This window comes from Patella vulgata, chromosome 5, assembly GCF_932274485.2.
Source record: "Patella vulgata chromosome 5, xgPatVulg1.2, whole genome shotgun sequence".
Lineage (NCBI taxonomy): Eukaryota > Metazoa > Mollusca > Gastropoda > Patellidae > Patella > Patella vulgata.
The window spans coordinates 50,750,776-50,777,767 of record NC_065883.2 but is presented as its reverse complement, the minus strand read 5'-3'; the positions used below and the strand labels follow the sequence as shown (position 1 = coordinate 50,777,767).

Sequence of the window (26,992 nt, the reverse complement as noted above, 5' to 3'; positions counted from 1 at the left end):
ATTGTACGAAAAATCACTTTCTCTATCCATCTCTCAAAAATGTGGGCGTATCCTGCCTGGCAGCCGCTGGTAAAATACTTTTCTTCACTTTGGGACTATTCATAAATAAACTAATGTCCATAAGAAAGTATACACTGTGCATTTTGCGCTGCATCAACCCAAGTCGTTTTTCTATTGCATGCAGTATTTAAGTGCAATGTTAATTTGTTTCCCTTTTGTATACGACCACATTTTCATGTGGACGTATATTGTCGTCACCCCTGTCCGGACATCTGTCCGTCCACAGTTTGTTTGTGGACACTCTACAGGTCACAATTTTTATCCGGTTTTAACGAAACTTGAAATATAGGTCTGTCTCCCAAAGTTCTCGATATTGGCATGTATCGGACCATAACTTCATGGATTATGGCCCTTGATTGTACAAAAAATCATGTTTTTAGCTTGTGGACACTCTAGAGGTCACAACTTTGATCCGATTTTGATGAGGGGGGTTGGATGGCTGAATGGTTAGCGTGCGCGCGCTGTATCATAAAGTCTGTCATTGAGTCGACTAGCGTGGTTTCGAATCCCCAGTTGTAGGTGACAAGGAATAGGGTCGCCTGTCCAACCTCGTGGGTTTTCTCCGGGTTGTCCGGTTTCCTCCCACTGCTAAAGACCCCTATGTACGAAAAATCGCGTTTTTAGCTTGTGGTTCCTGTAGAGGTCATAATTTTTATCCAATTTAAGAAAACGTTTTAGTATATAACCGTTACACCCTAATGATGGATGAGTTTGAATTTCGTGAAAATCAAACTAAAACTGCCGAACAAAATGGCTGCCCTGTGTACGCAAATAGTGTAAAAATATGGTATATCAAGGTTGTGTTCAAAAGATCTTGGTTCCTTTCGATATTTGCGCATATCGGATCGTAACTTCCTGAATTATGGCCCCTGATTGTACGAACAATCACGTTTTTAGCTTGTGGACCCTATAGAGGTCATAATTTTTATCCGATTTAAAAAAAACATATTATTATATCACTGTTACACCCTAAGGACGGCTGAGTTCAAATTTCGTGAAAATCAACCCAAAACTGATAGACAAAATGGCTGCCCTTCGTCCTCAAATAGCGTAAAAATATGGTATATCAAGGTTGTGGACCCTATAGAGGTCACAATTTTTATCCGATTTTGTTGAAACTTGAAATGTAAGTTTATAAACCAAAGATCTCGGTTCCTTTTGATATTCGTACATATCGGAATGTAACTTCCTGAATTATGGCCCCTGATTGTACGAAAAATCGTGTTTTTAGCTTGTGGACCCTATAGAGGTGATAATTTTTATCCGATTTAAAAAGTTGTATTATTATATCACCGGTACACCCTCAGGATGGCTGAGTTTGAATTTCGTGTAAATCGGCCCAAAATTGACAGACAAAATGGCCGCTGTTGTTCTCAAATAGTGTAAAAAATATGGTATATCAAGGTTGTGGACCCTATAGAGGTCACAATTTTTATCCGATTTTGTTGAAACTTGAAATGTAAGTTTAAAACACAAAGATCTCAGTTCCTTTCGATATTTGCGTATATCGAATTGTAATTTCCTGAATTATGGCCCTTGATTGTAGGAAAAATCACTTTCTTTTTAGCTTGTTCTCTATCCATCTCTCGAAAATGTGGGCGTATCCTGCCTGGCAGCCGCTGGTTGATTATTGTATTATAACCACACGTGTGTGCGTGTGTAAAATAGCTTTATTTAACGTCCGCTTCTACTGAAGTGATATCCATGGAGCCGAATTGTTACCATATTAAGAGAAAATATCATGGTTAAAATTGCAAAATTATCATAGTCAAAATGGTAAAAATAGGCTACACATATATTTCAAACAATAAGCATGTCAAATCAAGTGAATGGATCCGGCGTAGGCCTACTGGATTTTGACTTATAAAAACACCTGGTGATTAATTAATTATATAAAACAATATTTAACGTAATATGTTATTTGTAGGTAATTGTTTAATTGTAGGTTCCATAAAGGTGTACTTTATTTGAAGTAGTACTTGTACGCCAACATCAAAAGATGCCGTCACATTTGTATTTTTATTGAAGACCACATAAAACTTATTAGGCCTACATACTGGTGACCGAATATTTGTTTTAAAAAAAAAATTCCGCTTTGCAAAAGTATAAAATGCTAATGATTAAAATTAAATAACTATTACTAACATGTTACCACCTGACCGTCAATAATATAGGTTTTTTTTTTTTAACTCTTGAGTCTTGTCGGAGAGTTACATATAGGCCTAATTAGGCCTGCCTTGTATTTTAATTAATACAACTTTTGTTTCTAGTTGTATTTTAATTAATACAACTTTTGTTTCTAGTTGTATTTTAATTAATATAACTTTTGTTTCTAGTTTTGCATTATTTAACTCCCACATTACAGATCTTTATTAACTAAATATTGTAACTGTTCTTGTGGAATAAAAAACTTTGGCGGATTAACTCTTCCTGGCGAAAGATGATACTCTCTACCATGCCCTATTTATCTTGTTTGCAATTTATTACATCGTCTAAGAACTGTAAAGCTTTTTTTTAAATTGATTAAGTCAGCCATTCACCTCTTTTGTAGTTTCACCTTTTTTCAGATATAACGCCAGAAATTTGCTCACATCCATGTCGATGTGCTGTCAAAGATTCATCCGCTCTATTAAGACAATGGAGCCAACCTCAAGGTTCGATGATGTAACTCATTAAACAAAAAGTGGTTCGACATGACAATGAATTTATTTCATTTCTCCCCAAAAAAAATAAAAAAAATAATAAAATCGGACATTTCTTAAGAATAACCCAATGGAGTAGTAATTTTAGCTGAGACAATAAATACTGATGTCTTATGACGTCAACTTCGGCTGTACCCGGAACCACACCCTCTGTCCGTTCGATTGGAGAAATTTTAGTGGTGGAAATTACAATGGAGAAATTCTGATAGTTGAAAAATGCAAAGATGAAAAAGTTAGAATGAATTTGCAAAGGTGAAAAGTAGAAAGTGAAATAACATAACTAGATCTTTTTGGTTTGTTTTGATACTAATATAGTGATTTTGTGTTATGTGATATTTAAAAGTGAAAAATCTCGAAAATGACCATTTTTAACATTTTGACTATGATAATTTGTCAATTTTAACTACTATATTTTCTCTTAATATGGCAACGATTCGGCTCCATAGATATCGCAGACAAATTAACGGATATATTGATTTACAAGTTAACGTGATAATTGTCACGTTTACATCTCTTGTAAATTTTCGCGTCTCGCGAGATTTCTATTTCAGTTTTTGATTATTGTATTTTAACCACTTGTGGGTATTTGTGTAAAATAGCTTTATTTAACGTCCGCTTCCACCGAAGTGATATCGCAGACAAATTAACGGATATATTAATTTACAAGTTAACAGATAATATATTGATTTGGGGTGTTATATACTCTTACAATATGTGACATCTATGATTAGTTTATACATATTGTCGGCTCACATCAATGTGATTAAAATGTCCGACAATGGAGAAACCACGAGGTAAACATGTAGATTAAAATGATAATCACTCTTATTGGATTGATGAATAGTCCGACAAAGGAGAAGCAATGACTTCTGTTTAAGATTGATGAACTGTCCGACAAAGGATTAAGTCCGTCAATCAAGGCAGATTAAGTAGTTAAAGATACATAATGGGAGATTTGATAACAAGTTGGCAGTTCTCACTATAATAGTTAAAAACTAGATAATGTAAAGGCAATTTGCTGAAAATTTCATTCAAATTAATCCATTATGAACTGAGAACGAAGCGATTGAAATTTCCGCCTAGCCTCAATCATCATTACTAAAGTCAGTACGATAAACAGCATAGTCTCGATTATCCATTTAATCGTTAAATCGTTAAAGATCGCAGGCTAGCGATGCCATCTAGAGTTGATTATGGTCTGGATAGGTTAATTAATGTCTAATTAATAATTTAGATAACATTTCAGGCCTAAAGTAAGACCTGCAATAGACCTGCTTTGAAATGTTTGGACGTAATTACAAACTCAGTAATGTTTTATCAAACCTTTTAATTTAAACAAATTTTAATCATATTTTTAGTGTGTATACTTTCTTTTGGACATAAAGTTTTTAGAAAGAAAAAACTAATTTCATCTTAGCTAGCGCTTTCACCCACTACGGGGATTTAATGCCTGATGATCCCCGTAGTGGGTGAAAGCGCTAGCTAAGATGAAATTATTTTTTTCTTTCTAAAAACCTAATATTTCTATATACGTTTACCTGAGAGTAGAATCTTTTATTTATTTATATATATATATACCCCCATAAGAGTATAATCTTTTATTTATTTTATATATATATACCCCCATAAGATGTCAATTATTTGTGATATGATAGCCCTTCACTTGATTCAATTCACTCTCCTTACAGATTCTAATAGTTGCTTCTACAGTTGCTTTAATTTGGCTTAGCTGTCATGACAGCCGCTTGTGGTACACTGTAATACTGCATTCAGTGCAGTGACATATTTAAAATATAAATTCATTAAAAATAATTGAAATAGTTTAATTTCTACTTGAAATCATATTGACCTGGAATCTGGATTCATTTTCAATTCAGCCCCTGCAAATATTATTTCTTGTTGCATTTTAAATCAAATCTAAAGGGAAGTCAATTACATGATTTGAGAATAACCCCATAAAGGACATTAATAATAAGTTTTCTATATTTATTTTGTTTATTAGTTACCTAGATCAAGACAACATCCATGGCAACATGATAGAGATTACTGTCCACCATCATTATCTAATCAAAATATAGCACATAATCAAAATAATCATCACAATTCATTTCCAGGGTAAGTATATATAATAACTAAGGCCTTACAAAAAAAAGAAAAATTTGGGTTCTCAGACAATCCTTACCAAAAATCTAATATGGGTGGGAGGTTTTTATACGCCCACATTTTCATGCGGACGTATATTGCTTTCGACCCTGTCCGTCCAGACAATTGTTTGTGGACACTCTATAGGTCAAAATTCTTATCTGATTTTGACGAAACTTGAAAAATATAGGTTTATCTCCAAAAGAACTTGGTTACTTTCGATATTGGCATGTATCGGACCGAAACTTCATGGATTATGGCCCTTGATTGTACGAAAAATCACGTTTTTAGCTTGTGGACCCTATAGAGGTCACAATTTTTATCCGATTTTGCTGAAACTTGAAATGTAAGTTTATAACCCAAACATATCGGATCGTAACTTCCTGAATTATGGCCCCTGATTGTATGAAAAATCACGTTTTTAGCTTGTGGACTCTATAGAGGTCATAATTTTTATCCGATTTAAAAAAACATTTTAGTATATCATCGTTACACCCTAAGAGTGGTTGAGTACAAATTTCGTAAAATCGGACCATAACTGACAGACAAAATGGCTGCCCCTTGTACTCAAATAGCGTAAAAATAAGGTATATGAATGTTGTGGGCCCTCTAGAGGTCACAATTTCACGTTTTTAGCTTGTGGACCCTATAGAGGTCACAATTTTTATCCGATTTTGCTGAAACTTGAAATGTAAGTTTATAACCCAAACATATCGGATCGTAACTTCCTGAATTATGGCCCCTGATTGTATGAAAAATCACGTTTTTAGCTTGTGGACTCTATAGAGGTCATAATTTTTATCCGATTTAAAAAAACATTTTAGTATATCACCGTTACACCCTAAGGATGACTGAGTTCGAATTTCGTGAAAATCGGCCCAAAATTGACAGACAAAATGGCCGCCATTCGTTCCCAAATAGCGTAAGAATATGGTATATCAAGGTTGTGGACCCTATAGGGGTCACAATTTTTATCCGATTTTGTTGAAACTTGAAATGTAAGTTTATAACCCAAAGATCTTGGTTCCTTTCGATATTCGCGCATATTGGATTGTAACTTCCTGAATTATGGCCCCAGATTGTACAAAAAATCACGTTTTTAGCTTGTGGACCCTATAGAAGTCATAATTTTTACCCGATTTAAAAAAACGTATTATTATATCACCGTTACACCCTAGGGACAACTGATCGAATTTCGTGAAAATCGGCCCAAAATTGACAGACAAAATGGCCGCCGTTCGTTCTCAAATAGCGTAAGAAAATGGTATATCAAGGTTGTGGACCCTATAGAGGTCACAATTTTTATCCGATTTTGTTGAAACTTAAAATGTAAGTCTATAACCCAAAGATCTCGGTTCCTTTCGATATTCGCGCATATCGGACCATAATTTCCTGAATTATGGCCCCTGATTATACGAAAAATCGCGTTTTTAGCTTGTGGACCCTAAAGAGGTCATAATTTTTATCCGATTTAAAAAAACGTATTATTATATCACCGTTACACCATAAGGACGACTGAGTTCGAATTTTGTGAAAAACGGCCCAAAACTGACAGACAAAATGGCCGCCCCTCTTTCTCAAATAGCTTAAAAATATGGTATATCAAGGTTGTGGACCCTATAGAGGTCACAATTTTTATCCGATTTTGTTGAAACTTGAAATGTAAGTTTATAACCCAAAGATTTCAGTTCCTTTCAATATTTGCGCATATCGAATTGTAATTTCCTGAATTATGGCCGTTGATTGTAGGAAAAATCACTTTCTTTTTAGCTTGTTCTCTATCCATCTCTCGAAAATGTGGGCGTATTCTGCCTGGCAGCCGCTGGTTATCCGATTTTGTTGAAACTTGAAATATAAGTTTATAACCCAAAGATCTCGGTTCCTTTCAATATTTGCCCATATCGGACCGTAACTTCCTGAATTATGGTCCCTGATTGTACGAAAAATCATGTTTTTAGCTTGTGGACCCATTAGAGGTCATAATTTTTATCCGATTTAAAAAACCGTATTATTATATTACCGTTCCACCCTAAGGACAGTTGAGTTTGAATTTTGTGAAAATCGCCCCAAAATTGACAGACAAAATGGCCGCCGTTCGTTCTCAAATAGCATAAAAATATGGTATATCAAGGTTGTGGACCCTATAGAGGTCACAATTTTTATCCGATTTTGTTGAAACTTGAAATGTAAGTTTATAACACAAAGATCTCAGTTCCTTTCGATATATGCGCATATCGAATTGTAATTTCCTGAATTATGGCCCTTGATTGTAGGAAAAATCACTTTCTTGTTAGCTTGTTCTCTATCCATCTCTTGAAAATGTGGGCGTATCCTGCCTGGTAGCCACCTAATTTTGTTTTGTTAAAGGATCTATACTGCCATACTGGGCTAAATGACTTATCATAAATATCACATTTCAAGGCACTACATTTATTTCATCATGTTGTTTGTAGCAATGTATGATTACAGTATTCATAAAAAAAAAATTATAGAGCTACTTCCTGTAACCAGGTTTGAAACATTTACTTGCAGTAACTGATGTGACTGTTTTTATTTTTGGAAATAAAAACGGGTCATGCAACATTCATAATGTGGACGTATATTGTAGTCGCCCCTGTGTGTGTATGTGTGTGTTTGTATATGGTGTATATCAAGGACACACATCTGAATACACACCTTCTTATCGTGGATCTACCATACACGTCATGTATAGTCAAGTGGAAGAAATAAGTTATTATTTCTGCCATATCTATAAACTTAATAACCATTTTTAACCTGTATGATATCAAGCCATCTGGTCATTATATTACTTCTGACTGAAATTTCGAAATTTTTACCTGGCGTAACATATAAGATTTAGTGATGGTCCGATAATCTGTTTGAACATCGGTAATTGGCCGATAAGTGGCCTATCGGGAGAAATCGGTATCGACCAATACACGGCCATTTTGCAGATACTTGAGTTGCTGATATCTGTTCAAAAGACTCGGTAATTACCTTTAAAGTATTATCTGAGTTGTGAACAAATCATTATTTTGCGTTGCTATTTAGACATACCGGTAATACAAGACTCTTATAGGGGCTGTAAAAAGGACAGAATAAACAGTACAAAATCCTTACCGGTCTTCAAATGTGCAGACAGACATTAACGTACAACAGTCCACCCTATAAACCTTTTGATTGGAATAGGGAATAAGCCAATTGCATGATGATAAAAATCATAGAATTGGAGAACACAATCAGTACATCGCGGGGATCCCTCTTTGATCTGTTTTCACTGCTGGTATTATCTAGTTCACTGCTGGTATTATCTAGTTCACTGCTGGTATTATCTGGACACTATCATAATGAGTAGAAGTTTTGGAAAAGGCAGGAAAATATCACATGGTTTATGCGTGATTGGAATGAAAGATGAAAGGGGGTATATCCCTTTGATGTCCCGTGAGGTCACAATTTTTATCCGATTTAAAAAAACGTTTGAATATATCACCGTTACACCCTAAGCATGATTGAGTTTGAATTTCGTAAAAATCAGACTGAAACTGACGGACAAAATGGCCGGCCCTCGTTCGAATATAATAGTGTCACAATATTGTGTATCAGGGTTGTGGACGCTCTAGAGGTCACAATTTTCATCAGATTTTGATGAAACTTGAAATGCATGTTTATAACCCAGAGATCTCGGTCTCTTGCAATATTCCCGAATATTGGATCGTAACTTCTTGAATTATGGCCTCTGATTGTAGGCAAAATCGCGTTTTTAGCTTGTGGTACCTCTAGAGGTCACAATTATTATCCGATTTAAAAAAAACGTTTGAATATATCACCGTTATTTCATGAGAATGAGACCAAAACTGCCGGACAATATGGCCGCCCCTCGTATGCAAATAGTGTAAACATCTGGTAAATCAATGTTGTGGACCCTCTAGCGGTCACAATTTTGATCTGATTTCGATGAAACTTGAAATAATGTTTATAACCCAAAGATATTGATTCCTTTCGATATTCGCGCATATCGGATCGTAACTTCCTGAATTATGGCCCTTGATTGAACAAAAAATCAGGTTTTTAGCTTGTTGTCCCTGTAGAGGTCACAATTTTTATCTGATTTAAAAAAAACGTGTGAATATATCACCATTACACATTAAGATCTTGGTTGCTTTTGATAATCGCGGATATCTGAACTTAACTTCCTGGATTATGGCCCTGATTGTTAAAAAAATCGCATTTTTAGCTTGCAGATTCTCTAGAGGTCACAATTTTTTTCCGATTTTAAAAATCATTTTAAATACATCACCATTCCACCATAATGAAGGTTGAATTCATATTTCGGGAAAATCAAAATGAAACTGCCCGACAAAGTGGCCGCTCTTTGTACGCAAATTGTGTAGAAGTGTGTAATACGATGGTTGTGGAATCTCTAGAGGTCACAATTTTTATCCGATTTTGATGAAACTTAAAACATATCTTTATATCCCAAAGATTTCTGTCCCTTTTGATCTTTGCACATTTCAGGCCATAACATTCTGGATTATTGCCTCCGATTGTACAAAAAGTCAGGTTTGTTTTTAGCTTGTTCTCTATCCATCTTTTGCAAAATGTGGGCGTATCCTGCCTGGCAGCCACTGGTTTTTAACTATAGTTCTAGAAATGGCAGGAGAATGTCACGTGATTACCACTGTTGACAGGCATGGTCAGGAAGCTATCGCTTTGATGTTTCATTCATTACCGCATGAACCATTCCAACATCTATTATTGACATACAGGTGCCGATCACTCTAGGGAATTATATTGTAATCAACACTTAAAATATGATAATCTCGACTTTATTCATTAATGATACAGCAAATAATTAAATTCGTAATAGATGGACTGTATTTGTGATTGCGTAGGAAGCATGACCCAATTTTATTACTTCAAAAACACAGCGTTCGTGTTTGATTCCCGAGGTAAAATAGTACCATGCGTTTCCCGACTAACAATGACATATATCTACATAGATTATCATGCCATTCGAGGCATTTTAATGTGTAATAGTTTTATATCCACCACTATCGGTAATTGTATCTGTATCGGCTGATATATACTATTCAAAAAAAGTAGGGGATATTTGATTTTTAAGTGTTATTAAAGTCACCTAATGAAACTGACGAAGAAACAAATGACAAAATGAAATGAAGTTCACATTCATCGATTTATTCCAAATGATCGTTAGACTAAGTAAGGCACAGACTGTCCATTATAAGGGTAAAATGATACCAGGGGTCAAACAGCAAAGTTACCACAGCATCACAACCAAGTCAGTAACGGGTAAATCCTCCTCTGTTTGCCAAACAAGCATTGATCCGACGTGGCATACTCCTAATGAGACGTCTAAGGTCATTTTGGTCCAGATTGTCCCATTCCTGTTGCAACGCAGCAGCAAGTTCTTGGACATTGGCAGGACGTTGTTGACGTTGACGTAACCTCTGTCCAAGCATGTCCCAGACATGCTCGATGGGGGAGAGGTCGGGACTCAGTGCTGGCCAAGGTAATGTGGTGATGTTCTGTTGTTGGAGGTAACCTGTAACGATCCTGGCCCTGTGACATCTTGTGTTGTCATCCTGGAAGATGAAACGGCGGCCATGACGTCGTGCGAACGGCACAACATGGACTGCGAAGATGTTGTCCCGGTAGTACTGGCCTGTAACACGCCCTGCAACAACATGTAAAGCCGTTCTTCCAGCAACAGTGATGCCTCCCCACACCATAACAGAACCACCCCCAAATCGATCATGTCTGATGACGTTAACGTCTTGGAAGCGCTCGTTTCGACGACGCCACACCCTCCTACGTCTGTCCAAAAAATCAACAGTGAACCTTGACTCATCTGAAAACATCACGTTGCTCCAGCGTCGATTATCCCAGTGTTGACGATCCTTACACCAATGACGTCTTGCCTGAATGTGATGATCTCTCAAACAAGGGATCACGCGAGGACGTCGGGCGCGAAGGTGACCCCTATGCAGTCGATTCCGAATCGTCTGGCCACTCACTCTCACACCAGTGTCTGTTTGAAGACGAGCGCTGATCTGATTTGCTGTGATGACACGATTTCTCAAGGCCAAGGTACGGATAAATCGATCCTGGGCTTGAGTTGTCGCCCATGGTCGACCTGAGCGTGGTCTGTCCTGTACAGATTGTGTATCACGGTATCTGGACCATAGCCTGCTTATGACAGACTGAGAAACATTCATCGTCCGCGCCTCAACCGCCTGTGTTGTGCCGATCTGTAGCATGCCAAGGGCACGTAACCTTTCATTTTGGGTAAGCCGACGCATATCAAAATTTGTTTTCTGGTCACTAAAACAATTAAACTGATGTTTCCACCCTGGAATTCAATGCCACAATGACTGTAACATTCAAAGTCCGAGTCGTGCAAATCTTGGGTTGGACCCCCATGATGATCCCAAGCATCACCTGCATTCCATGCGGTAGCTATTGGTGCGTTTGGGCGTCACATGTAACTGGAAATGTTTCTTCTGTTAGGTTCTATAGTGACTTTTTTCGTAGTCATTTGCATATTTTAGTATTATGCCCCCAAAATCAAATATCCCCTACTTTTTTTGAATAGTATATTTCACAGTCAATATCTGATATCGGTAAAACCGATAGGTGCCATATCAGACCATCACTAATAAGATTATTGCCGAAATAATAAGGATAAAATAATAAATAATCTAAAATTGAAATATTAATAAGTCGTGCAATTTCCAGTAGTGACACTTGTTAGGGCGTTTTAAGCCAGTTACAATTGTCTTATATAATGCGTAGGTACCACTGGGCAATTTTTGCCTTGCGGATGTACTACAGATAGAAATTAACGAGTCTCGGGAGGCTTCAGGAACAGGTTTCCCGGTGGCCCAGGGGAGCTACTTGGGCATCACGAGCCATGTGGACCCATCGGCAGGCCACGGGAGAACTGCTAAAAGTTTCAATGTTTGCATTGTCTCGAAAACAAGCCGTGAGGCATCCCCGGAGGTTCCAGATCCGCAAGGAAACTCCGGGGATGTCTCACTATAAACCTCACAATGCCTCGTTGGGCATTTTTGTCCAAACTTGGCAAATATGTGTTAAAATTGTCTGGAATTCCAAAATGTAGTTTTTTTTTAAATTGCCATGTTTTTGGAACAAGGTATTTTGTCCAGAACGAGGGTGTTCACAAAGGTGGATACATGATCTTTCAAAAGGGGTGGGGGTGGGTTTCAGCCAAACCAAAGCCTCGTCGAGCGTATTGAGGACAGCATATTTGGTGACACTTTGAAGTGATTATGTAGAGAGAATAAACACAAAGAAAGTCGACTAGAAATGACATTTGTTGCATTAAAAGAGTTTATTACATTCTTTGTTCCAGTTTCATATGTTCACACAATATTTCCAACAAAGAGATGTGGGAAATGAAAAACAGCCAAGTTCAAAGCGGAGTGAACTCAATAACTGTATTTTAGATCTTTGAAGCTTGATAATTACAAATATACTGTTCCTGTTTTTATATAATAAACAATATTATATTTAATATATCACATGAAACTTTATGTAATTGGCACTCAGTTTTACATATAACCAGCGTCTGCCAGGCAGGATACGCCCACATTTTCGAGAGATGGATAGAAAACAAGCTAAAAAGAAAGTGATTTTTCCTACAATCAAGGACCATAATTCAGGAAATTACAATTTGATATGTGCAAATATCGAAAGGAACCGAGATCTTTGGGTTATAAACTTACATTTCAAGTTTCAACAAAATTGGATAAATATTGTGACCTCTATAAGGTCCACAACCTTGATATACCATATTTTTACGCTATTTGAGAACGAACAGCTGCCATTTTGTCTGTCAATTTTGGGCCGATTTTCACGAAATTGAACTCAGCCATACTTAGGGTGTAACGGTGACATAATAATACGTTTTTTTAAATCGGATAAAAATTATGACCTCTATAGGGTCCACAAGCTAAAAACGCGATTTTTCGTACAATCAGGGTCCATAATTCAGGAAGTTAAGGTCCGATATGTGCGAATATCGAAAGGAACCAAGATCCTTGGGTTATCAACTTGCATTTTAAGTTTCAACAAAATCGGATAAAAATTGTGACCTCTAAAAACGTGATTTTTCGTACAAACAGGGGCTATAATCCATGAAGTTTCGATCCGATACATGCCAATATCAAAAGCATCCGAGATATTTTGAGATAAACCTATATTTCAAGTTTCGTCAAAATCGGATAAGAATTGGGACCTGTAGAGTGTACACAAAAAAATTGTCGACGTACAGTGGCGACGACAATATATGTCCACATGAAAATGTGGGCGTATAAAAATTGCAAAAGCAGTATCTAAATGACCAATTAAAATCCATCGAAACATGAAATAGACACAATTTATGTATAGGATATTAACCTACCCAAGATTAATGGGCTCTTCTATTAAAAGGCCACAATGATTGGATAATTGCTTGATAGTTTCCGCCAAATAGCGAAAAATTACCAAAGTAATCACGTGAATGTACGTGCATGTTTTTGTTTATATGTCTTGGAGTAATTGAATTGAAAGCAAAAACAAAATGGATAGTAATACGAAGTTAGATGAATAATCAATCCTTTTTAGCCAACAGAATAGATGTGAATGCAAATATCGATGAGGATCTATCCAAAGCCTGTAGAAAATTTGGCTCAAAAGGCAATCTTTTCTGATAATTCTGACAGTGAACTGTGATTGAAGGTTTACGGTATGTTTAGAGAAGGATTTGACCGACTGTTTTAAGTGGACTGTACCCAAAAATACTTTACAAAGTAACTCTTGGGCGATAAATACTTTCAAGTCTTGGAGTGTGTGGAGAAATAATCGAAATGTGGACGGAAAGAAAATTCTGAAAGATATCTTAGACATGGAGTATGGATAACCGATTTAGATATGCGGATAAGTACACCATCTATTTTGGTCCTGAATGCTACAAACTGTACCATAACAATTTTTAATTGTCCAAAGAATTCAAATTTATTTCTGTGTTCTTTGTATTACAGTAGAATCTGTATGAGCAGCCACTCCTATTCAGCGACATCTCCTTGTAAGCGGTCACGATAAATTCCCCCCGTAGAAATTCTGTTGTTTCATCTCTTTATTCAACGGTCACTCCTCTAACGCGGCCAGCGGTCACTATTTTACTAATAAATTCAACAAAACATCGCCCAATCAACGGCCATTGTTGAATGATACCATCTTGTCGTTCTTTGTAACACCCCCGCTAATCCCGTGAGTAGTAGTTAATTAACTGGACCCCCACTGAATAGGTAAAAAGAAATGTAAACATAACAATCAACCCGGGATTATCTGTTAATTAATCTTTTGTTTTATTAAACGACTAACTTGATCATTGTTTTCACGCGTAACGACACATTATTTGATACTGATTGAATAAAATAAAAGTACCGAGTTTTGTCACGATCATCTAGTTTCTCTCTTAGCGCCTCCTATAATATTACATACAGAGTTACACCCCCTGTAAATAGGAGATAAAATTAGCGATGTTTTTTGTTGATGTGTTTTTTTGATAAAATAAAATGAATTCATCGATTTTCTTCACAAAAATGGATAAATATTATCGAATGCATCACAATGGTAGACAGTAGTATTGAAGGTTGGTACAAAATGACAAGTTTACAGAAGTTATGTCCGAGATTTGAGTAAAGAATTTTCGTCCGGCGCAAGATTCAGCGACGGCCAAATTTACCGCTTCCAATGCATCCAAGCGTAATATTTAATTTATGTCGGAACAAAAAGCAACGAGATTTTATTAAGAGGCCAATCCCGTTAAGTTATGTCCGAGATTTGAGTAAAGAATTTTCGTTCAGCGCAAGATTCAGCGACGGCCAAATTTACCGCTTCCAATGCATCCAAGCGTAATATTTAATTTATGTCGGCATAAAAAGCAACGAGATTTTATTAAGAGGCCACTCCCGTTAAGCGGTCAGTTGTGAAAATTCCCTTGGGTGGCTGCTTAATGCAGATTCTACTGTATTTCGATCATCTATGTCATTATAGGTTGATATATTCGGTTCATATCAACCGCTGATGACATCATTAACGCTTGATATGAAGGCGGTTGATATGAAATATCAACCGTCATGACGTCATCAGCGGTTGTTATGAACTGAATATCAACCTATGATGACATCATGACAGGTTGTTATGACAAATAACTGCTATGGACATCAAAGAAAAAAATACCGCCAGTTGTATATTTTTATACACCCACATTGAAATGTGGTCGTATATTGTTGTCGCCCCCGTCCGTCCGTCGATCCGGCGTCTACAATTGCTTGTGGACGCTCTATAGGCTAAAGTTATATCCGATTGACTTTAAATTGATACACAGTGTTTAAGGTCATGAGACGAACAAGTATATTGATTTTCAAGATTTTAAGTGATTTTCGATAATTACTGCCAGAGTTATGGCCCTTGATCACTTTGAAAAATCTTGTGGACGCTCTAGAGGCTAAAGTTAATAACTGATTGACTTCAGATTGATACACAGAGTTTAAGGTCTTGAGACGAACAAGTATATTGATTTTCAATGAATCTTTATGACTTGAACAGCTAAAGTTTGGTATACTAAACGTTAGCATGGGGCAGAACAAATTCTAATGAGTTGTTACTCTTAATTAGATTTTAATATATTATAAATGTTTCATTACCGAAAAAAGTAAAAATATGCGACAACTCTTGTTGACTGCCCGGACGATATAGCTGCTGTGGGCGTATGTTTTATTGCCTGGCAACCTATCTTTATATAATGACATCGTAAGCGGGCTGATGCAAACAACTTTATTAAAAATGATAATTACATTTTCATCTTCCAGGTGACCGGCCTACGTCTAGATTCTTATTTAAAGGGTCGATCTCGACTTTATTTTGGAGAATAAAACTGCTTAATTTTATGTTAAAGGCCCTTAAAATCTTCTACCTTTGGGCCGAACAATTAACTTAATATACGTGATACGTTTTCATCTTAAACCTGTCAGTCTTCATCTTGAAACAGAGACAGGTGTCCCAAGCAGTATTATATGGTGTCTGGATAAAACCTGACTTCTATTTTATAAAATAACGTGTAGGTGAAATGTACCTTTCATTATCAAGTACAGCATGTGGGTCATGCACTGTATAGATCTCTAAAGGAACGAAAAAAATTGAATCGAACCCATAAAAGGGTTACTTATCCGGATAAGCGGTTTTGACGTTGACGTCAAAATGACTCAATATGTCGAACTTAAATTTTGAGACCAGGTAAATCCACCATTCTTCTATATTCTGGCGCTTAAATTTCATACGTATACTTGTGTTTTTGAGACTCTGTTAAAATCCGGGATGTTCCCTTTAAATAGAAATATTGCAAGTTTATACAAAATTGACAAATAATGATAAATTCGGATGTTAATCCAAGAGAATTTTCTATTGTAGTTAAGACAATTACACCTCAGCACCTCCCCCATTGTGAACTCTACTAGGTCGCTTGTGGGAAATGTGACGGATAACAACTACTGAAATTCACTGTCCCAATACTAAAAAATTCTACAATACAAAACATTTCATACTCTAATTTACTTTGTGAACTCAACTAGGTCGCTTCTGGGAAATGTGACGGATAACAAGTACCGAAATTCACTGTCCCCGATACTAAAATTTTTTACAATGCCAAAAATTGAATACTCTAATTTACTTGGATGTCTTATTCTCCCTGCTTACACCCTACTGATCCCTTTGAGTGCCAGGTTGGGAAACACGGTTCTCAAACACAATGTCATGTTTTTGTAATCTACTTCCTGTAACTGGTCCCTTTCGTCAATGATAAACAAAAGCTCGTTAATCAATGATTATATGAAATCAGTGATTTAAATGTTTGATTTACAATCAAATTTTAAAACTTAATTTTAATTGTTGACGAAGAGAAATACTAGTCTAAGATTAGCTAATCTGTCTTTTGAGAAGGCCAAACTTAGTCAACTACTAATTAATTAGCTAGTTATTGATTAGACCTAAACACAGATTATTTTAGACACTGTTCGAAAATATGGGCCTTTATCAATGTAGGACTAACTTGATTAATATTCCAAGTTTTGGTCTTGGTTTATTTGAACTAGTTTTTATTTCAATATATCTGCTAAATATAAGACAATGCAGAGAGAGAGAAATGGGGGTTTAACTTCCACTCGACACAGACTAGGTCATTTCGGGACTAACATATGGTTTAATTTTATTTCAATAATTCGCTTCCACGTAGGGGTTTTAGCAGTGGGAGGAAACTGGAGGACCCGAAGAAAACCCACGAGGTTGGACAGGCAACCCTACTCCTTGTCACGTACAACTGGGGATTTGTAACCACGCCAGTTGGCTCAGTGACAGGCCTTATGATACAACGCGCAAATGCTAACCATTCGGCCATCCAACCCTCCAAGACAATGCAGGCTCTGTTTGTAATCACACATGTTTATAAAGTACGTTACTAAAAAAATAATACAACAACGCAGTATAGTATGATTGGTCAGTTTAACTGAAAACTAAAAGCAGAAATCTCGCTAGACACATGAAAACATGCTAATTTTGATGAATGTCTAAGAAAGGATTCTATTTTGATGGCATATTCGCAGGTTGATAATAATATTTTGAAGAAGGGGGGGGTGGGTATGGTATTTTTTATACGCCCACATTTTCATGTGGACGTATATTGTCGTCGCCCCTGTCCGTCCGTCCGTCCACAATTGTTTGTGGACTCTCTACAGGTCACAATTCTTATCCGATTTTGACGAAACTTGAAATATAGGTTTATCCCCAAAAGATCATGGCTGCTTTCGATATTGGCATGTATCGGATCGAAACTTCATGTATTATGGTCCCTGATTGTACGAAAAATCACGTTTTTAGCTTGTGGACCCTATAGAGATCACAATTGTAATTCGATTTTGATGAAACTTAAAATGTAAGTTTATAACCCAAAGATCTTGGTTCCTTTTGATATTCGCGCGTAATTTCCTGAATTATGGCCCTTGATTGTAGGAAAAATCGCATTTTTAGCTTGTGGAACCTATAGAGGTCATAATTTTAATCCGATTTAAAAAAATGTTTTGGTATATCACCGTTACACCCTAAGGACGGCTGAGTTCGAATTTCCTGAAAATCGGCTCAAAACAGACAGACAAAATGGCTGCCCCTCGTTCTCAAATATCGTAAAAATATGGTATATCAAGTTTGTGGACCCTATAGAGGTGACAATTTTTATCTGATTTTGTTGAAACTTGAAATGTAGGTTTATCACCCTTACACAAAGATCTTGGTTCCTTTCGATATTTGCGCATATTGAATTGTAATTTCCTGAATTATGGCCCTTGATTGTAGGAAAAATTACTTTCTTTTTAGCTTGTTCTCTAGCCATCTCTTGAAAATGTGGGCGTATCTTGCCTGGCAGCCGCTGGTTTTACCTTCATCCGTATTTAAGTTGAAGCGGAGTATAAGACGAAGGCCGGACTTCAGAGGAAAATCCGAGTATATCAAAAGTTAAAGACATATAACCAGTTTTAATTGTCAGTTTAGTAAAATTGAGCCATTCAGATATGAAGTATCAGTGGACTTTTGAGGATATTTAAATCGGGGATGCCCAACCCCCACCCCTGTGAAAATATTCTGTGAAATAATTGTCGACCATAAAGATATTCGCCCCCTGTGAAACAAATCATCGTATTTCATATTGGATTCTCAGTATTTCCACTTGTATGAATTTTATCCAGATTTCTGGATTTTTCACCTTTTTCAGATCTTCAAATTAGGGGTATTTTGAGGTTTGTTGGTCAAATCAAATTTTCTTCAAATGAGGGGTCTTTTGAGTTGAGCTTTTTTTCGAAAATTTTGGAATCTGGAAGTGGAAACACTGTTATCAGATGCTGGCGAAGGGGACTCACGAGATCACGCCATCTGAGCTAGCAAGTGCATCATCGTCCTCGATTGATGAGGCTGCCCAGAGAGCAGTAAATAGCGTTTCTGGCAGTCCTATTTTGAAAAATTTTCTCGAAGACGATGAGTTATACAAGATCATGCTGTATACCCTTTACATACTACAGGAAATGGCTGCTGGTTAAACAGTGTATTCCATACAAGTAGTATGTTGAATAACATACATAGTAGTTAAACTCGTCTTGTTATGAAAAACTTTTTAACATTTAGATTGATGGATTGTTGTTAAGAGATTTGATATCAATGTGTCATGAACAAATGTTCCATAAACAGGAATTTTAGTCAAAAAATATCTCGTTTTTATATGAAAGACTACAGGAGTCTTTCGTGTCAAGTAAATATCTTGAAAAAGTAAATTAGTATCTTGAAAATTGAAGTTAATATCTAGAAAAATCAGGTAAGTAGTTTAAAAGTTTAAGTTAGTATCTTAAAGTTTTTAAACTTTTAAGATACTAACTTAAACTTTTAAAGTTAATATCTTAAAAGTTTAAGTTTGTTTATGTTAACATCTTAAAAGATAAAATCTTAAATAATTAAGTTAGAGATGCCTTCCCATGTACAAACTGTATGATGTGATGATATATTTGGGCTAAAAACATATTCTAACTAATTAATCTATCAAACATTTGCTTCAAATCCCTCTCCACACATTGTATTCGAGAGGAAGTACCCCAAGATTTAAAAATCTATTTTTAGAAGCCATGTTTGGCACGTTACTTGATTGAGAAAGGTTCTATTTCAAAATGTATTTGTCGGTACTTACTGTCCATTTACTGTACATTTTGAAGCCTAAGTAAATTCTTTGATTATCCTCTGCCAAATTATATTTCGGTTGTTTGATTGCAGGGTCAGTTGTACGTTTATACCCCTCAATGTTCCCCAAACCACTTAACTATTCGATTAAGAAATAATAACCCCTTCCTAAGTCAATCTGGCAGACAATATGCCGTCAGGCTGACAGTAAGTAATACCCTATCATCTTTGCCCAGTTCCTGCCCCATCCAGTATTTTTCTAGTAAGATTGGGCGTCTCTACTTTCCATATATATACCAAATTTACCATACTTTTATTGGAAATAACTACCCTCAAAATACCTTTGTGAGAATGTATCTTAAATATCTTAAAATAGTAGTTTAAAAGCTCAAGTTAAAACGGTTTTATTTCAAGATGTCAACTTGACTTTTCAAGATCAAGATGTCAACTTGACTTTTCAAGTTAGTGTCTTTAAAAGTTAGTAACAGCTTGTAAATAATTAAATCAGGTTCCATTTTGGGAGCATTAGGGAATTTGTACACCCCCCCCCCCCATTTATTTTTTCCTACTATCTCCCCCACCTACACTTCCTGCACTCTACCATCTTCCCTCCATTTCAATCCACTGTCCCTCTGGTAGAGTGACCCACAGCCTGTACTGAATAAACTGACCTGTTTTAACAGAATGTTGTCCCTCGGATCAAAACAGCGAATATGAGAAAAGTTCAGTCACGTGTTCGCTTGTGCACTGCAGGCAGCCCAAAGTAGACATTCACGTGACAATATTCATTCACTTATTTATCAGTGAAGCCATGAAAAAATTGTCTTCTTTACGCATTAGACTTTTAAAAATATGTAGTTACGAACGCTATTAAAACTTTGGCTAAAAGTAAAACTCAGCGATTTAATTTCTAATCTAGTCGATTGTAACCAATGACGTATATATTGTAACGGTTCTCGGTTCAGAGTCACCTCGTGTAGTTTCGTTCTTTTTCTATCTTTTAAACTCACTCTCACGGCAACTTAGCGACATCGCAAGACTGTGAAATTTACTTTTATTTAACCGTAAAACCTTGTGGTTAGTTCCCGCCTTGATGGGTTTAGAAGTTACGTTGTTGCTAGCTCTAAATATGCACAAAAAAAATTGAGACTGGAAATTAACTGAATGAAATGTATTTCCGTAGTCTTGATTAACCAGACTTGTCTGATTAAAATAAAATTACGGTACTGGTCATAACACTTGAATTCTAATCCTTTTAGGGCGTGTAACGTGTGCTCTGTTTTGGATGTGTATTTTTTTATATTTGTCTGTGATAATTATTGGAAACATAAAAGGATTATTACAAGGATATTTAACTTTTACAATATGAGTACGGTAATTGGTAATTACTTCATGTGTATTGTGCTTATACTCAACTGCCAATTTCTCCGTTATTAGAATGTTTTAACTAGGGTCTATAAAAATCAGCCAAAAATGTAACTGATAAATGTAAATGATAGTTGGAGTTGTTTAGTTTCATCTCTCTCTCTCCCTCTCGCTCTCATGTTCAAAAACTAAGGACTGCACATGCGTACAAGCGTTAAATTCAATCGTTACTTGAATATATGTTAAAAACCGAAGAATTCCGAATTAAATATTCGTTTCAGAGCAAAGTTTCAAACTTTTATGTAACCAAGAACCATAACTTGTTTTGTCACTAAGAGTTAACTCCCTTGAGAATGGGAGCCGATCACTTTTTTTCAGCAAAAGTCCAGATGGTAATATCTTCAAAAGTCAAACATGGCTAGACTTTCAATGTTGATGAATGAGGTTTTTATGGTAAGCCTCATCATATAATGTTAAGATAAACCCCAAATATTGTCTGTAGAATGAAATTTCTTCTGACCCTGAACCATTCTACCTCTGGTTTCATTTACCAAATAATTCCCTGTAGTAGAAAAGAGTTAACTGCCTAGAGTTTAACATTTTCTCGTGTACCCTCACCCCCGCCCTTTTTTCTACTTTTACGATCGTTTTCAGTCCATTACAAAATCATGATGACGATGTTAATGATGATGCTGATGATGAATTATGTTGCTGCTGCAACATGTTGATAGGATCGCTTGTTGGAGATCTGAATTTCCAGAAATAATTTTTCCCCTTTACTCGATTGTTTGCGAGTCATCGATTGTTCATATACAGACTGTAAAACCTCACTTAGATTGGTTTTGAAAATTAGAAGTTTAAGTGGCTTAATCAATAAAAAAAAAGAAAATTCTTTCAACAGGCTACTCTTGTGGTCAAAGGGGGTCTGCAGTCGGATATAGAATGTTGAAGAACCCACCCAATTTATATTATTGATATACACTTATATAACGTCATCGGATGTGAGTGCGTGTGTACCTGGTTGTTGGTGTTCACCATATACAACACAAAGTCCCCATTTGTCGGTATTAAAACATAATGTGCGTCCTCGGTTGGTCACATTAACAAATAACTGTTCTATGGCGATATTGCACCGCACATCGATTATAAATGGTTATATTGTCTTTTTTCCCCTGTGTTGTCAAAGAGGGTACAAAAACGTTGTTATTAAGAGGTTAAAGACCACAGTGAGTGTCAAGTCCACAAGTCCGCGATTGTTAACATACAATTTGTAAGACCTCACTCAGATTGGTTTAGAAAATTAAAAGTTTTAAGTGGCTGAATCAATATAAAGATGTTCTGTCAGTGGCCTGCTCCTGTGATCAAAGGTGGCCTGTTCTTGGATATAGAGTGTTGAACTCACTCAATTTATATTATTGATATACACTTTGAACGTCCTCGGATGTAAGTGTGTGTGTACTCGGTTGTTGGTGTTCACCATACACAAAGTCTCCATTTGTCGGTATTAAAACAAAATATGTGTCATACATCAATTTTAAAACAGTTATGTTGTATTTTCCCATGTGTGGTCAAAAGGGGGACAAAAATGTGGTAATTTACAGGTTAAAGACCACAATAAATATTGAGTCCACAGTATGGTAGTATAGTTTGGCGGCGTTCGCAACTTACACCATGGGTGTCCTCATATGGGCATAACTAGCATAGGTTTCCCCAATTATTTGCAAACTCCTGTGTGTCTGCATTTCCTCCGTAAAAAGTCAAATGCATAAAATATATAAATTGAGGTATAATTTATATCTTTTCATAATCGTTTGATGTAATAGAGTTCAAATATAACGTGATTTTCAGTTACATGCAATATTTATCAAGACCTAGATTAGGAGGATCCAGTACATAAGTCTGTGTGTCGCCTACAGGCCATAATTCTTAAGTGATCATCTTGAAACTTTACATACTTATTCCTTATACCCTAAGGATGGTCCCTATTGTTTTTGGTGCATGCCCGACCCCCAGGGGCAGAGCCACGTCCATTTCTTGCATTTGTTTGTCGTCTATATGCCGCATTTCTTAATTGTCACCTCCATAGTGTCCACAAGCTAAAAAACACGATTTTTCGTACAATTAGGGGTGACGACAATATACGTCCACATAGAGGTCACAATTATAATCAAATTTGAAAAACCGTGTGAATATATCACCGTTACACCGTAATGATGGTTGAGTTCGAATTTCGTAAAAATTGGACCAAAACTGATGGACAAAATGGCTGCCCCTCGTATAACGCAAATGGTGTAAATATGTGGTATATCAAGGTTGTAGACCCTCTAGAGGCCACAAATTTTGTCCGATTTTGATGCAACCTTAAATTTATGCTTATATCACAAAGATCTTGATTCCTTTCGATATAAATATACATTTCAAGTTTAAACCAAATCCGATAAAAATCAGGGGCCATAATCTTTGAAGTTACAGTCCGATACATGCCAATATCGAAAGGAACCAAGATCTTAGGGTGATAAACCTATATTTCAAGTTTCATTGAAATCGGATAAAAATTGTGACCTGTAGAGTGTGCACAAACAATTGTGGACGGACGGACAGGGGCGACGACAATATACGTCCACATCAAAATTTGGGCTTATAAAAACCATTTGAATATATCACCGTTACACCCTAAGGATGGTTAAATTCGAATTTCGTAAAAATCGGACCGAAACCAACCGACAAAATGGCCATCACTCGTTCGCAAATACAAATAGTGTCAAAATATTGTGTATCAGGGTTGGGGACCCTCTGGAGGTCACAATTTTCTTCTGATTTTGATGGAACTTGAAATGCATGTTTATAACCCAAATATCTTGGTTCCTTTCGATTTTTGTACATATCAAATCGTAACTTCCTGAATTATGGCCCCTGATTGTATGAAAAATCACATTTTTAGCTTGTGGTCCCTCTAGAGATCACAATTATTATCGGATTTAAAAAACCATTTGAATATATCACCGTTACGCCGTAATGTTAGTTCGAATTTTGTGAAAATCGGGCCAAAACTGCCGGACAAAATGACCACCCCCTTGTACGCAAATAGTGTAAACATCTGCTAAATCAAGGTTGTGGAACATCTAGAGGTCACAATTTTGATCCGATTTCGATGAAACTTGAAATGCATGTTTATAACCCAAAGATATTGGTTCCTTTCGATATTCGCACATATCGGATCGTAACTTCCTGAATTAAGGCCCTTGATTGAACAAAAAATCACGTTTTTAGCTTGTGGCCCCTGTAGAGGTCACAATTGTTATCCGATTTAAAAAAAAAATGTTTGAATATATCACCATTACACACTAAGATCATGGTTCCTTTTGATAATCACGGATACATGAACTTAACTTCCTGGATTATGGCCCCCGATTATTCGAAAAATCACATTTTTAGCTTGCGGATTCTCTAGAGGTCATAATTTTTGTCCGATTTTAAAAAAACGTCTGTCTGTGTGTCGCGTACAGGCCACAAATTTTAATCGATCGTCTTGAAAAAATTTCATATGAATTTCTTTATACCCTAAGGATGATCCCTATTGTTTTTGGTGCATGCCCGACTCCTTTTGGCCCAGCCACGGCCATTTCTTGTATTTATTTGTTTGTCATCTACAGACCACCACGTACCACCTTGAAACTTTGCATACTTATACCTTCTATCCTAAGGAACATCCCTATTGTTTGTGGTGAATGCCCAACCCCCAGGGGCAGAGCCACGCCCATTTTCTTTTTGTATCTCTGTGTGTCACTTACAGCCTGCAGTTCTTAATTGATTGTCTTGAAATACTTATTCCTTATACCCTAAGGCTGACCTCTATTATTTTTGGTGGATGTCCGACCCCCTGGGACAGAGCCACGCCTAATGTTTGTATGTCTTGTGTTTCGCCTACAGGCCGCAATTCTTAACTGATTTTTATGAAACTTTGCATGCCTATTCCTTATACCCTAAGGATGACCCCTATTGTTTTTTGGTGATTGCCCAACCCCCAGGGGCAGAGCCACATACATTTTTTCTTTGTGTCTCTGTGTGTTACCTACAGGCCGTGATTCTTAATGGATCGTCTTTGAACATGTGATATGTATTCCTTATAGCATAAGGACGACAACTGCATGTCCCAACCACCAGGGGCAAAGCCACGCCCAATTTTTGTGTTTATCGTTTACAGGCCACAATTCTGAATGGGTTATCTTAGAACTTGGTATACTTATTCCTTATACCCTAAGGACAGCAACTATTGATATTGGTGCACGACCCCCTCCTCCACCCCACGTATATTTGAGCGTTAGCAATGCTCTTGTTAAGTGATGCAGGATTATCTGAGATCCAAAATAATTTTTTATATGGCCTAATTCATTTAGAGTATATCAATCAGTTTAGGAAGTTTGTCACCTTGTGATAGCATCAAATGGGTGTATTTATTTTATATTTTAAAGTTCTAACACTTAACAGTCTAGGGGAGTGAAAAGAATGATCAAGAATAGTAGTTTAGTGAGAGTATGACTATGAGTAGAACTGGTGTTAAGTTTATCTGTAATGCAAATGATAAAAAAATATATCCTGATCACCATTAACAAAAACATTCAAATGTTATTGACCAATTACTGGAGGTTCCAAATTATTGACCAGTCAACAGTATTGTTATTAAATTTCAGCACATAGAGTAGCCAGTCTTGTGTTAGACCATGTTTGAGTGTAACAAATCCCAATCTTCTGTTTATTGTCTTTCTGGTAAAGTCCAGACCCAGATGCGGCACCATATCAAAATAAAATGTTTGAAATACAACTCCTTTAATTTCAAAGTTTGTATTAATTCTTTTATTGTAGAGATTTATCAGAATTTGATCAACTTGGAATATCTAGTGATCTAGTTAGTGATTATACAAATGCTTTATTGGCACCAAGTTTTGGTCAACATGGTGAGTATTTAAAAAAATAACATAATGTCATACAGTTCCACAAATTTTAAGTTTTTAGTTTAAAACTTTAATTTTTAACAAGCACAATTCTTTTTATATGCCCACATGGAAATGTGGTCGTATATTGCCGTCGCCCTCAATTTCTTGTGAACACTCTACAAACTACACTTATCATCCGATCTGTATTAAATTTATATGTATTATTTAGATTGGTAAAATAAAGAAGCCTATTGAATTTCATCAATTTATGTTAATTACTTCTAGAGTTATGGTCCGTATTTCACTTTGTTGCACCTTTTGAATGTTACCATCCTATCTGTATAAAATTTTTATGCATCATTTAAATTAGTGCAACGAAGATGCCTATTGAATTTCAGCAATTTCCGTTAATTGCACTGTGAGTTATGGCCCTTCTTTCACTTTGTTGTACCTTGTGAATGCTTTAACGACAAAAGTTATTATCCAATCTGTATGAAATTTATAGGTATCGTTTAAATTAGTAAAACGAACAAGCCTATTGAGTTACAGCAAATTTCCGTTAATTACATCTAGAGTTATGGCCCTTGTTTCACATTGTTAAATCTTGTGAATGCTTGAACGACAAAAGTTATCACCCAATCTGTATGAAATTCATATGCATCATTTAAATTAGTGAAATGAAGAAGCCTATTAAATGTCAGCAATTTCCGTTAATTACACCGTGAGTTAAGGCCCTTGTTTCACTTTGTTGTACCTTATGAATGCTTTAACGACAAAAGTTATTATCCGATCTGTATGAAATTTATAGATATCGTTTAAATTAGTAAAACGAACAAGCCTATTAAGTTTCAGCAAATTTCCGTAAATTACATCTAGAGTTATCCCCCTTGTTTCACATTGTTGAATCTTGTGAACACTTGAACGACAAAAATTATCACCCAATCTGTATGAAATTCATATGCATCATTTAAATTAGTGAAATGAAGAAGCCTATTG

General features: G+C 36.2%; 1 protein-coding gene across 4 annotated transcripts in view; it reads left to right on the top strand.

Moving 5' to 3' along the window:
* Positions 1-26,992, top strand: part of LOC126821159 (WD repeat-containing and planar cell polarity effector protein fritz homolog) — a 161,899-nt gene that overhangs the window by 133,335 nt on the left and 1,572 nt on the right. For all 4 annotated transcript variants that reach the window (XM_050549525.2, XM_050549526.2, XM_050549523.2 and 1 more), the window contains exons 25-26: positions 4,765-4,877; positions 25,926-26,017. In XM_050549525.2, the coding sequence (XP_050405482.1) occupies positions 4,765-4,877; positions 25,926-26,017 (205 nt within the window). The remainder of the gene's footprint in view (positions 1-4,764; positions 4,878-25,925; positions 26,018-26,992) is intronic.